The 13,733-nt window shown below is 42.3% G+C and overlaps 1 protein-coding gene across 1 annotated transcript in view; it reads left to right on the top strand.

The window, feature by feature from the left end:
- Positions 1-11,429, top strand: part of LOC138245733 (EF-hand calcium-binding domain-containing protein 6-like) — a 348,792-nt gene extending 337,363 nt beyond the window's left edge. The window contains exons 18-19 of the mRNA XM_069199599.1: positions 8,190-8,328; positions 10,296-11,429. Coding sequence (XP_069055700.1) covers positions 8,190-8,328; positions 10,296-10,553 — 397 coding nt within the window. The 3' untranslated portion in view covers positions 10,554-11,429. The remainder of the gene's footprint in view (positions 1-8,189; positions 8,329-10,295) is intronic.
- Positions 11,430-13,733: the final 2,304 nt, after the last annotated feature.

Here is a 13,733-nt window from a genome sequence, read left to right as displayed (position 1 = left end):
TTTTCCTCTGATGTGCAGAATGAACTATGGTCAGAGAAGTCATTTACATCACACAATTTCAATTTGAAGATATTAGTCCATGAAATTAGCGCTTTGTATTCTCCATTGATAACCTGTAGCATTGTAATGTAGATTTTCCTAGTCTATGACGGAAAGTCTTAATTTTATTAAAGACACGGAGGCGAGTATTATGCGTTTCTTTTCTTGCTTTATTTAATGAGCAGCAGTCAAGAAACTACAAATCCTATAAGGCTTAACATCTGTAGCCAACGGGATTAAAAACGTAGTTCAAAACACACAGAACCAATAGCAATTACGATATGCCATTATGACGTCACTTGACTGCAAGCAGCCCTCTTTTCTTGCAAATGAAGTCAGTTAACTGTGAACAAAGGGAGTAACAAACAAAGAATAAACAGAGCCATGAGGAAAGCAAAGACATCAGAGAAAAAGTCCAGGAGCTTGCAGAGGTAAGGGTAGTCCGGCCAAACCGACAGGGATGATCCAAATCCTGAAGGAAACGAAATGATTGGATGATCTGACGGGTTCTGATCAGGACGTTGTCTGAGTGGTTGAAGCCGAAACTAGAGAAAGGGAGGGATAAACAAAGTTATACAAGAGGTGGGATAATACTCGCCTCCGTGTCTTTAATAAAATTAAGACTTTCCGTCATAGACTAGGAAAATCTACATTTTATGGCAAGACAGGAGGCTCATATTAAGCGAGTTTAAAGCATATTAATCACATTCAAAGAAGCATTATCAATCGGTTTGCAATAAAATACTCTAAAAGTATTGTCATTGGACCAATCCGCAGATTTTAGAATATCCTCCAAACGGGATCCCGCCCAGAAAGCTTTGGAAGCCATAGCCCCCCTAGAGGAATGAGCTCCAAACTTGGAAATATCAATACCAGCCAAGGACATAATCAGTCTTACCCAACGGGCTAATGTAGCAGAAGAAACAGGGTTATGGGGTTTCCTGAAAGATATGAGAAGTTGGGAGGAGGATGTTCTCAAATCTGCGGTCCTATGCTCATAAACTTTGAGACATTGTCCTACACACAATTTTGGTTGAAGCGGAAAATAGGGATAAAAGACTGACGACAAATTGGTCTTGGTACGTCTTACAACCGAAAACAGCACACCCGACGGGGTGAATTGACGGTTGGAGACGTCCAAAGCCTTAACATCTGATAAACGTTTAATAGAAACTAAACATAATAACATTGTTAATTTAGCAGATAAAAGCTTTAATGATAAACTTGAATTATCTGGTAATGCAATCAAATATTTCAAAACAATATTAACATCCCACAAATGATTGTATTTTGGTAACGGAGGTTTAGAAAATTTTACTCCCTTTAATAGTTTACATACCAACGGGTGCTCGCCTACTGGTTTCCCGTGAACATGAATATGGTTGGAAGAGATAGCAGATCTGTAAAGATTGATAGTGCGAAATGCTTTACCTTTGCTGGCTTCCGAGGCTAAAACATTTACGACAAAAATTACATCTGCTGAAAAGGGATTAATTTGTCTTCCCACACACCAGCAATCCCATAGAGACCAGGCTGCCTTGTAGGCTTTTTTGGTGCCTGGGGCCCAGGAGTTTGAGATATAATGGGAAGCTTCTGCCGAAATGACAGGGGAAGATTGGGAACTCCTGAGATTTTCCAAGCGGATAGGGTTAGGATATTGTTCAAAATAAGGGGATGAGAACGGTGAAGAGGGTCTAGTAGCAGATCCGGAAAGGATGGAATTAACAAGGGAAAATCTATTGACAGTTCTAAAAGAGTGGGGAACCAAATTTGGGATTGCCAAAACGGGACGATAAGAGAGAGAGAAGCGTGTTGACGTCTGGCCTGAGCCAGAACCCTGTTGATCATTATGAAAGGGGGAAAGGCATAGTTGAGGGAAAGCGACCAGTCTTGTGAGAAAGCATCTGATGCTAAGGCTAAGGGATCTGGGTGCCAGCTGTAAAATTGGGGAAGTTGTGTGTTGAGTCGGGATGCAAAAAGGTCTATGGAGAAGGGGCCCCATAAGGATTGGATGTTGTGAAACACGGAAGGATGAAGTCTCCAATCGCTGGAGTCCCGAAGGTGACGAGAATGCCAATCTGCCACTGTGTTGAGAGCTCCAGGAAGATACTCTGCATGTACCGAAAGATGGTTTGAGAGGCAAAACTCCCAAAAGCTCTTGGCTAGATCTGCCAAAGGTTTGGATCGTGTGCCCCCAAGATGGTTTATATATCTGACCGCAGATATATTGTCCATCCTGAGCAGGATTGCACAATGTACTCTGTTCTTTGCCAGACTTCTGATTGCAAAGGAGCCTGCAAGCATCTCTAAACAATTGATGTGCAATTTGGACTCCTCGCTTGACCATGTACCGCCAGTCGAGATGGGTCCACAACGGGCTCCCCAGCCTTGATGGCTTGCATCGGATTCTAACACAAAATCTGGGGCTGATGGAAAGATACTTTTCCCGTTCCAAGCATCTAAATGGTCTATCCACCATTGAAGCTCTGTGCGAGACTCTATGTCTAAAGGAACGAGATCGGAATACAAAAGCCCCTTTCTCAGGTGTTGAATCTTTAATCTTTGAAGAGCACGATAGTGAAGGGGACCCGGAAAGATTGCTTGGATAGAGAAGGAGAGAAGACCTACAACTCGGGCTAGACTTCGGAGGGAAATGAGGGAATTTCGGAGAATTTGCTAAATTTCTGATTTTATGGATTTTATTTTTGACGATGGTAGAAGAAGGGTCGCTGAGAGGGAATTGATTTGAAATCCCAGAAATTCTACGATTTGGGAGGGTATAAGAAGAGATTTTTCCCTGTTTATTATGAAACCCAATTGTTCCAACAGAGAGCAAGTCGTTTGTAGGTGGAGTAGGAGAGTCTGAGACGATTGACTTAGGATGAGGATATCGTCTAGATAAATTAATAATCTTATCCCTTGAGCTCTTAGAAAAGCTACCACGGGTTTCATGAGTTTTGTAGAACACCATGGGGCTGACGATAGACCGAAGGGCAGAGAGGTAAAGTGATACATTTTGTCTAACCACTGGAATTGAAGAAATTTTCTGCATTCTGGATGAACAGGAACGACTAAGTAAGCGTCCTGTAGATCCAATCTGACCATCCAGTCGTTTTGGAGGAGAATGTCTCTGAGATGGAGAATTGTTTCCATTTTGAAATGCCGGTATACTACAAACCGGTTGAAATGTTTTAGATTGATGACTGGATGCATCTTTTTGTTTTTCTTTTGAACAAGAAAAATTGGGCTGATAAAACCCGAAGAAAGGGGAAGAGTGGGCGCAATCGCTTGTTTGCGTAACAATGTGTCTACCTCTAGGGAAATTAGATGAACCATTTCTGTGGAAAAATGGGGAGGAGGTTGGAAAAAAGTTTGCACCGGAGTAGAATAAAGTTCTATTTTGTAGCCTAGAACTGTGTTTAACACCCAAGCATCTGTTGTTATTGCATGCCAATTTGACAGAAAATGGGAAATACGACCTCCTGTCGGGAAAGAATCGACAAGGAGGCTTACCTGTTGGGTTGGCGGCTCTGGAATGTCTGACTGACCTGGCACGGTATCCTCTGCCACGTTGGGGGTAGAACTGAGGCCTGAAGTCCTGCTGATAGGAGCTGTAATAGCCTCTGGAGCCTTGATTGGTGAATCCGCGGCCGGTAAAGCGACCCCTACCTCTACCGGCCCTGGCAAAAACCCGATGGTGGAACATTTTTCTCATGGACTGTTGGGCTTTGGTTAATGAGGTGAAAGTAGCAACATATTTGCCGAGGTCCTTTATAAAAGAATCTCCAAAAAGCTGTCCATCTGATTGGAGCTGAGGTTGAACGGTTGCCAAATTTACGAGTTTGGGATCAAGTTTGATAAGTAGGCCTTTACCCCTCTCGTGAATGAAGGAAGAATTTGCATTTCCCAAAAGGCAGAAACAACGTTGAACCCATAAAGATAACTCTTCTGGGTCGAGGAAGGAACCGTCTAGTCTGGCTGATTCGACAAGATCAAAAATCCTAGTAAGAGGCCCCGTAATGTCTAAGAGTTTGTCCTGACAGGAGGACCAAGCTTTATCCACGCCCTTGCGCGGGTTCTTGCCTTGTTTGGTGAAGAAAGTCAACATTTGTTCATCAATAGTAGGGGTAATAGTGGCTTTGTTAGAGAGTACGGGACAAGGACATTCGGATTTTAATTTAGATCTAGTTTGTTTGTCTAGGGGTGAAAATAGTTTTTGTGCCACATACCGACCCACATGGTCAGCTGGAAACCACTCAGTAGAATTGGGATGATGAATTTGAGAGGGATCGAACATAGGAAACCCTTCTGAGTCAAAAAGAGAAGGGGTAGCAGAGGTTATTTTTTATTTCTTTGGAGGAGGAATGGAAAAGGACTCATCATCGTCTTTGTCAGATAATTATGAATCTGAATCTACATCAGGCATATCTTCGTCTGTATCTTGAATAACTGGAGAAATAACAGGTAGAACATTGCGTTCTTTAGATTTTCGTTTTAAAGAGGATTTTGGAGCCATATTGTTATACTCCTTGGCAGGAGCCTTGTGAGGAACCGCGTCCTCTGGCGTCCGTGAGATGGACTCACCTTCCATTTGCATCCCCATACCTGGCTTCACTGGCGGACGCGTACTGCTTTCCCCCGCAGTCTGGGCCGATTTGGAAATTAAGTTAGAAAGGTTATTCTCCAGATTTTTTGATAATTTTTGTAATGAGGAAGATACTGCCTGATGAACAGAGCTTCTAATGAAATCACAGAGTTCATGTCTCATCTCTTCCAGTTCAGTGGAAACACCCTGTTCCATAGAGGAAGTGCCAGGCTCCATTCTGTCTTAATGTCAATAAAATATTGAAAATAGAAATAGGTTTGTAAATTAAATTTTGGAAATTAAGGAGACCGAAACTGGGAAAAAACTGAGTCTTTTTGTAAAAACAGGGAATAGAAAGGGTTAATAATATGACACAGGTCTAAATAAAGCAACTAAAGTTGCTCTAGGTAATAAATAAGAATGCTGTGAGAAGCGCTCTGTCATGCGACGTCTCTGCCTCAGGAGCAAACTGAATGACGGTTGCTGCCTGAGGCAAAGGAATGCCTGGAATTCAGAGCGCGCGCGACGCGCGTGTAAAGTAAACAAAGCCGACGTCAGAGCTGAAGCGCTCAGCTCGAAACCCCTCTGAAAGGGAGGTCGGAACAAAATAAACACACAGCAGCTTGCCGTCAACTGTAGAAGATAGAAAGAATGCCTGGGAAGATGAACTCACGCGACGCGCGCTAGCACGAATAAAATAAAGTCCGAGCTGACGGACTCAGCTCCAAATAACAGAAATGTAGTGGACGAGTGGTCGGAGTCACAAATAAACATGCAGCAACTTGCCGTCTAACATAACAAAGGCAATAATACGGTATATTTATAAAAAAAAAAAAAAAATATTAAAATATTGAATAATGTAATTAACGTGGGTAAAAGAAAATGCGACTTATCTCGACTGCAGCAGCAAGAAAAGAGGGCTGCTTGCAGTCAAGTGACGTCATAATGGCATATCGTAATTGCTATTGGTTCTGTGTGTTTTGAACTACGTTTTTAATCCCATTGGCTACAGATGTTAAGCCTTATGGGATTTGTAGTTTCTTGACTGCTGCTCATTAAATAAAGCAAGAAAAGAAACGCATAATATGAGCCTCCGGTCTTGCCATAAAATTAATTTCATAATTTTATACTGGCCATTAGCAGCTACATTTTTAAATGTATTGTGACGCACCAAAGCGTTCTGTCACAGTGTCAGGAAGCTTACTTTTCAAATATTCCGTAGTCTAGGTCGGTAGATTTACAATTCTAAAGTAAGGTGTTGCTTTTGGTTTAATTCTCATGTCAGCAGACTTTTCTAAAACCGAAAAAACTCTTATTCAAAGAAGGGCGAAGACATTTTAGTCTATATTCTGCCTGGAACTCCTGACTTTCAAAAATGCAGGAGGTGATCAAGAGCATTACTCCCGTTTCCTTAACTAGTCCATTATGCAGTATTACTTTATTTACGTTTACATTTCACGGATCTACTGGTGGGAGCCAAACTGTGCCCTATACAACGTAAACTATGTATATATATTTGCAGATGCGTTTTTTTAAATTGTTCGATGGTTATAGCTCATATCAACTGGAACCCAAAGTAATCTCTGCAAGAGATTCATAAATTGTTAGAATTTCAAAGGCGACCAGGCAACAAGTCAGTGATCTCTGTGAAACCACACAATATATTTGGTTTTTGGTGAAGAAAATTAAAAATAATACTGCCAAAAATTATATAGGAAGAAAAATAAAACAAAATTTGCTGTCTTTTGGCCAATCATTATCATATTTGACACAGAGACATGGTGGGTGATTTATGGTTTGGTGGCATAGCAGGACCTCTGTGAACCAGCAGTTCTTCCATAATGCCAAAACCAGCAGTTCTCCATCTTATTTAGAAGCTGGAGGAGCACCAGGTTTCAGAAGGCGGGGCTTCAGATCTCTCTAAGAATGCCCTGCCGGAATGGTGGGAAATTGAAATACATGTGGCAGGCTGTTGCGGGGTAGATCGAGGTGGGTCACCCAGCAATCAAGGGATTTGGCGATCCCCACCAAAACGTAAATGATGACCATTGTAACAAAATCTTACAGATTCAAATTCCCTACTGACAGGTGCTAAGTTATATGTAACGAAAAGGTTAAGTTTCTGTAGTCTCCCCAGTCCCACTACTAGTCTTGTGAATCTGGGCTAAAAGTATTTGCTCACAATGTACAACCGGTTCATAAAATGACAGCAATATATCCATGGAGTGGCTGTGCCACACTTGGGATTAATGCAAACGTTTCAGTGTACAGACTGTTATGGGAGGGGCTGAGCATGCGGCTTCTCATGACATCCACATACCTTTGAAGGATGATGACAATAGACAGTCAGAATTTTGATTAGGAACTTCAGGGCTCACAACAACTTTAACTGTGGAACCAATCTGTTCAGCCGGAATATACTCCAGGCATATAATGTAGTAGGGTGTTAGATAATTGGTTTCATCACTGCTGAGCAACAGTTAGCTGCTAGAGGTCCCACACAGTGGTTTACTGACATCTGGAGTGCCAAGATTGATAGTCTGCGTTACAACCATAGGAAATAATGGAGAGCAAGGATTCCCTACCATAAGGTATTGTGCAGATAAGCAGAGGGTTATGGAGTAAATTATGAATGTTTGTTGCTTATGCTTTGTCCATCTGCAAACAAACAGCAATCCAACCATTATATACCTTGTGGGGAACCAGACGTCTAAGGAGGACCTTTTGGTGGTACTCTGTGAATAGCTTTATGTGTCTGTGCTATGTGCTTTATAGTTAAAAATACTATCAGTAATCATCGATACAACCACTAGACCCATTCTACTTTTATGTTATGTGTATATGTAAAGTGCACATGTCCTGGCACTGAGCAGATGTGTGTGCCTAGCCCTGCCTATGTTATGTTGGTTTGAAAAGCCAAATAATTAGCTTCTTGTGGAATTCAAGAGGAGAAGGCTCTAATGTGGAGTGAGAGCTTGCTGCATGATTCAGAAGTGATGTAAGAGAACACCTGTCCTCATGATCTAGTTCTGTATATGTGTGGGATGTGTGCGAGTAGAAGTCCTGCAGAGTGGAGTTGTCTGAGTGGTTAGTGGAAGAAGATGCGACTGTTCAGGTAGGTGAGGCTTGAGCTGCTCAGTGCCTTAAATGTGCATGTGTGAGAAGTTTGAACTGAGTTTGTTTGTGTATTGGAAGCCAGTGTAGTTCTCTGAAGTGTGGTGTGATGTTGCTTCGTTTGGGGGGTTGAGGATGAGCCTGGCTGCCAAGTATTGGATGGTTTGTAGTCTTCTATTGAGGATGCAGCATCACCATGTCTGGGTGCTGACCGATCTTCATCAGTGGGTGGTCCGTGGTTCCTCTGACACCCCTGTGGTGAATTCCCTCACCTGCTGCCACAGTTTAGGAAGCACCCCTGGCCGGTCAGCACATTTGTTTAACTTTGTGTGACCAAGTGGTGCAATGTAAATGTGTGATTCATGTAATTTTAGATACAGAATATTGAACATACCTGTGACAGACCACAATGAAATAATGACCTTGTTTCCCACATACTGTTCTTTTCCAGTGTGTCATATATGGAATTTCTGAAGCCCTTTGCCTTACGTCGACAGATGTGGAAGAACACAAAGCACATAGCAACTGCAATGCATGATACACAGAAAGAGGCAGGACTTGTTGCTTTGAGCACTAGATTGCAGAAGAAGGTATGATGTTGCAAACAGAAGAAACACTTTGAACGTTTCTATTTCAGAGTATGGATTCATTACAGAAGGTGGCAATGTGGGACCTCCTGGAAGTGTGTTGAGCAGATTACCATGAGGTAGTAAAGCAAACAAACATGTTACATTTAGCATTTCTTTGATTGCAGCAATCATATAGCGCTTCATACCCCTAAAGAGACCTGCAGATCTTTTTGGTTCACATTGGGTTTCTGGGCATCCCTTTCAGAGTGAATGGATGGTAGGGTGTTGTACTAATTCTACCTATATTGTAGGTGTTGGGTGAAGTTCCTGAGCTCGGAGTCCTGCTCTAACCATTGTGCAACAAGGTGGTAGCTGCACGTAAATAGGAGTTGTCAATGACATTTGTGAGAACATATGCAGAACATATTTGATATGCATGGTCTGCTGAGCAGATTTTACTGGTTTAACACTGCCTTGGAGATGGAATCTTCTGTCACCTCTGTATGTCCATTGGGGCCATCTTCCATCATCTTTTGGCTAATGCCTAAGCCGATGCCACATGTCACCTTTAGCTACTGCCAGTATAGCTGTACACCCTTGCAGTACATTTTTTTAGTAGCTCCCACATCAAGCGAAGAATGGAATTGTTCTATCGCTGCAAAAGCAAAAAAGAGGTTACATTAGCTACCAGTGGCCATATAGAAGTAGCTCCCGTTTGTTTAACAGGTGGAGACCTGGCTTCTTTGGACAGTACTTAAGCCAAGGCAATGTCCCTACTCCTATCTGCATGTAGTTGATTTCTTGTGTGCCTAATAGGTTACCTTTTGGTGAGGATAGGAACAACAACAGCGCTCTAAGCAGAGACTCATCTGATTTGTGCAGGTCAATTCTTTTGGCTAATTTGGAGATTCCCACTTTTTTTATACTAATTAACTGACAGCAAAAGTGTTCATCATTGGGTGTTACTGGTGAGCCCATGTTCTCTGGGTTTGGGCCCTGACTCTTTCTCTGAGACTCAAGCCTTGCTTTTTGTGTGAAACAGTGGCGTGGCACTCTGTGTGAATGTGAGCCCTTGTTCTCATAGTAAATGTGGGGCTTGGTTTGTTATGATAAGACTATGCTCTGTACTGTCTTTCTATGTGAGAGTGAGGTCTGACACTGCGTGTCAGAACTTAGGCCCATATTTATACTTTTTTGCACCACATTTACGTCATTTTTTGACGCAAAAGCGGCGCAAACCTACAAAATATAGGTCCATGTTTATACTTTTTTTTGCTCTGCATTTGCGTCATTTGTTTTACACAAAAGCAACACAAACTTACAAAATACAAGTAAATCTTGTAAGTTTGCGCCACTTTTGCATCTAAAAATGGTGCAAATGCGGTGCAAAAAAGTATAAATATGGGCCTTAGTGCTTTTAGCTGTTTGTGTGAGTGCGAGACCTGGATATGGTTTGTGAGTGGTACACTTTTTTGTGTTTTATTCTCTGAACGTTAGATCTGCTTCTCTTTGTGAGTTGGCAAGCCTGTCTTTGAGTGTGAGGCCTTGCTCTGAACATAAGGCCTGACGCTCTCTGTGAGTCTGAGGCCTGGGTCTCCCTGTGAAAGGTAGGCCTGGCTCTGTGTGAGTCTGAGGTATGTGTGAGTGGGATTCCTGGATCTCTCTGTGTGAGTTTTCGTCCCAAATCTCAGAAAGAGGACATCAATAGCCACTAAGAAAGAACGCACGGAGGAACAAGTTCTTAGGAGATTCCGAGATTTACAGTAATAAGCATATCTTTCCTAGTTACAAATACTAAATTTGAAAGTGCATATATCAGTCTGTAGCAATGAACACCATTTTTCTAAAACCATTTTTGTCTGCATAGAATTCCCTAACAGATTGTCTTGCAATTTGCAAGAACATAAATCTTGTTTTTTTCCCCAAAAGTTGCATTGAACCTTAATATCTGATAAACCTTATTGTTTAATTTTCAATTTAACTCCTAGTTGCCCAGTGAATGGAAGACTCTTCGTCGCGCCTGCAAGAAGCTGGATGCAGATGGCAGTGGTTACCTCTCCTTGCAAGACTTCAAGTCTGTCCTCAAGCTTTGTAACCTCACTCTGGACCAAAATGAAGTTTACCAACTCATGTCCAAGTATGACCAAAACATGGACGGGCAAATACATTACAGAACCTTTTTGGAAGACTCTGGCTTGAGAGGACGCACATCTGCCATGAGTAAATCAAGTGAGCTTGTGGCGTGACACGTCCAAGATCCACTGATGTCCCCATCAAACCTAGAATGTAGAGGAAATGGACATATGCTGCACATGTGCCCTCCTGCATGTTCACAACTCCTAGCAAGTGTGTTGGTTTGGCTTTTTTATCAGCCCATGGTCAGGGCATCAGAAATCGGTGCTATATTATACATCTATAAGTGCTACCCCTATAATACTTCCAAACAAACAATTATACAGTCACCTCACTAAAAAACATAAATTTGTTGTATATGAACACCTTTTACTAAGAAAACACTTGCTGCACTCTTTTCCTATCCACCCCTTTTCCAAACCAAATGTGTAAAAACACCAATTGTAAATCAGACAGCTGTGTGCTACCAAAGTGCTGCATTTTATTGGCTCCGAGCCGGTTGATATCCACCCATGAAACATTTACAGTTGCATCCCTGACTGCATCCTGGTCAATAAAAACTTAAGATTGGTACCTCCCCCCCCAACCCATTTTTCCCGATTACTATTCATAAATAAGACGCAGTGTGACTTACACCTGAGTGGGGTTTGTTCAGTTTGAAAAGTCAGGTAATAAACCAGATGATCTCATTATCTTTGACCTAAAATCATCAAATACATTTATCTACCCCAGTAACAATCAAACACCATGTTTTTAACATGAAACGTGGTGTATGTTATTTATAATTATTTTGTTTACTATTTTGTATTTGTCTTCCTGCAATCTGGGTTCAGTAACACAAACTTATCAAAGATCTGTCAATGATCCATTTGTTACCCAAGTTCCTTTCACTTTCCATAAATGTACCTCTCAGAGCCATATTGATTTATTTTTTTACTGTAGTTGCCGTCGGAGAAAAACAAAGTTGCGTAATAAATCTCTGCATTAGATTGTGTGTTACAATACACGAATAATTGTTATGATTAAAAATAGCTAGAGTTCCACTCAAGCACATAGGCTATTTCCAGTATAGGAAAATATGTAGTGTCTATTTTCAGGCAGTTGTGTTATACAGGGAATATTGTAGTTGACTACATGTAATCTTATTGACCTGCAACAAGATTGACTCTCTAATATCTATTACCACTATATCATCAAGACAAGTAGAGACAGGTAAATATAGATTAACTATTTTAACGCAACATCTACTTATAGTCAAGGTAAGATGATATGGAATTAAGAATAGTAAATCAGCAATTTTATATACTTACCTTTGACGGGATATCGGTAGTCGATATTGTGGATTCAGTATTATTGCAGGTTGATATTAAACATTCTGTATAGTCGTAGAACACTTGGTAGTTACCGGATTGGTCAGTTCTGCCAAGCATGACTACCGTAGACACTCTAGTCCCCGTGCTCTATCTTTTAAAAAAATATTAAAATATATAGCCAGTTTCATAAGGATATTTTTGGCCATAAACATACGTAGGCTACCAAAAATGGTTGAATTCAAATCTGCTAGGTACTCATAACAGGGGATCTAGAAGCTGGTCAATAAAAACCTAGGTTCTCATTAAAAGGGGACCTAGAAGTTGTAAATCCTTTAACAGCTGTGTAATTGAATGCCATGAGTGCCATAAGAGTAAGGGCCAGATGTACGAAAATGCAATTTTGCATTTCTTAAATAGCGACTTCATAGAAATCGCTATTTAAGAAATGCAAAATGCTATTTACAAAGATACCAAGATATCGGTATTAAGAAATCCCATTGCATTTTAGTCAATGGGCCGGTTTTCAATTTCCTAAATATCGATATCTTATTAAGAAATCGCTGTTTAGGAAATGCAAAACCTGGGATGGCAATGGGAAAAAGGACCCCCCCTTGGTGCACCCCAAAAATAGGGGTGCACCTGTAGAGCACACATATGCCTGAGGGGCATGTGTGTGCTCTATTGCAATTAAACAAAAGCACCTTGGGGTGCTTTTTTTAAATTGCACCTGGTTACCACCGACTTCAAGTCAGTGTTATTGCATCTCCAAAATGGCGAAATCGCATTTTGGAAATGCATGGTACATTAGAATAGGAAATGCAAATAGGAAATCCCTATTTGCGTTTGTTACTCTGGGGATCACAAATTGCGATTTCTACAGATTAGAAATCATAATTTGCCTTTCCTTAAGGGGCTTTGTACATTAGAAAAGCCCAGTTTGTATTTCTTAATGGCCTGAAATACCGATTCGGACCATTAAGAAATGCAAACAGGCTCCCTACATCTGGCCCTAAGTAACGCCTACCCATATCAACATCTTTGTGATTTAGAAGACCCTGTTTTCCTGGGAGTTGTGTAAAGAATAGGGTTGAGAAAGAGCTGGAGAAGGAATATAAGGGGGCGTGGCCGAGCAGGCAAAAATGGTGGCCGCCTAAATCTCCAGCTCCGGAGGGGCCCACGAGTTATCCAGAGAAAAAACTCCGACCTCGGGGCCATCCGTGCTGCCGCCGTAGGCGAGGAGTAGACGGCATTGCGGGGAGCCGGGAACCCTGCCTGGAGCGCCCGAGAGCCTCATCTGAAGCAGGTGTGGGCACGAGACAGCAGCGGCCTGTTCCCTCTTGCGGAGACCGGGGACTGCCGTAATTGAGTGCGGCCGTGCTGGACACCCTGAGCTGCCGGGCACACTACCCGGGAGGTGGGCGGCCCCGGACGCACTGGGACACACACCAAGGAATCCGGTGCCCGAACGGAGCATCGGGGCAAGCGGTGCACAGCAAGGACGCACCGCCAGGGAGAGGGGGTATCGAGAGGATCCCCCATGCGCGGCCCCGGAGAGGCCCAGAACAGGAAGTCTGAGCCCCTGCAGGAAAAGAAGAAAGTTCCGGTGGCCCATGCGGAGCCCAGAGGGTCTGAGGAGACCACACATTGGAGTGAATGCGGTGCCCCTGACTTCGATCAGAAGGAGAAGGGTGGGGAAAAAAGAAAGGAAAAATATGACATAAATAAAACTAGAAAAAACAATAAATAAAACAAGGAAAATAAAAAGAAAATAAGGAAAATAAAGAAGCAACAACATTGCCCACACGAAGAAACATGGAGGGCGAGTCCACTCACTGTCCACGCCATTGAGGGACTGACTCTGCGGCCCCCTGCAGAACTCAAGGTGGAGGAACTGCTCGACAACTGGAAGCGGAAGCAGAGGAAAGGAGGTGAGCAGCCCCAGTACACCAGAGGAGACTCCTCAGAGCGTGGCCTCTCGCC

Source organism: Pleurodeles waltl, chromosome 1_2, assembly GCF_031143425.1.
Source record: "Pleurodeles waltl isolate 20211129_DDA chromosome 1_2, aPleWal1.hap1.20221129, whole genome shotgun sequence".
NCBI classification, from domain to species: domain Eukaryota; kingdom Metazoa; phylum Chordata; class Amphibia; order Caudata; family Salamandridae; genus Pleurodeles; species Pleurodeles waltl.
Note: the sequence above shows the minus strand (reverse complement) of the source record. Positions and strands in the feature narration are given on the sequence as shown.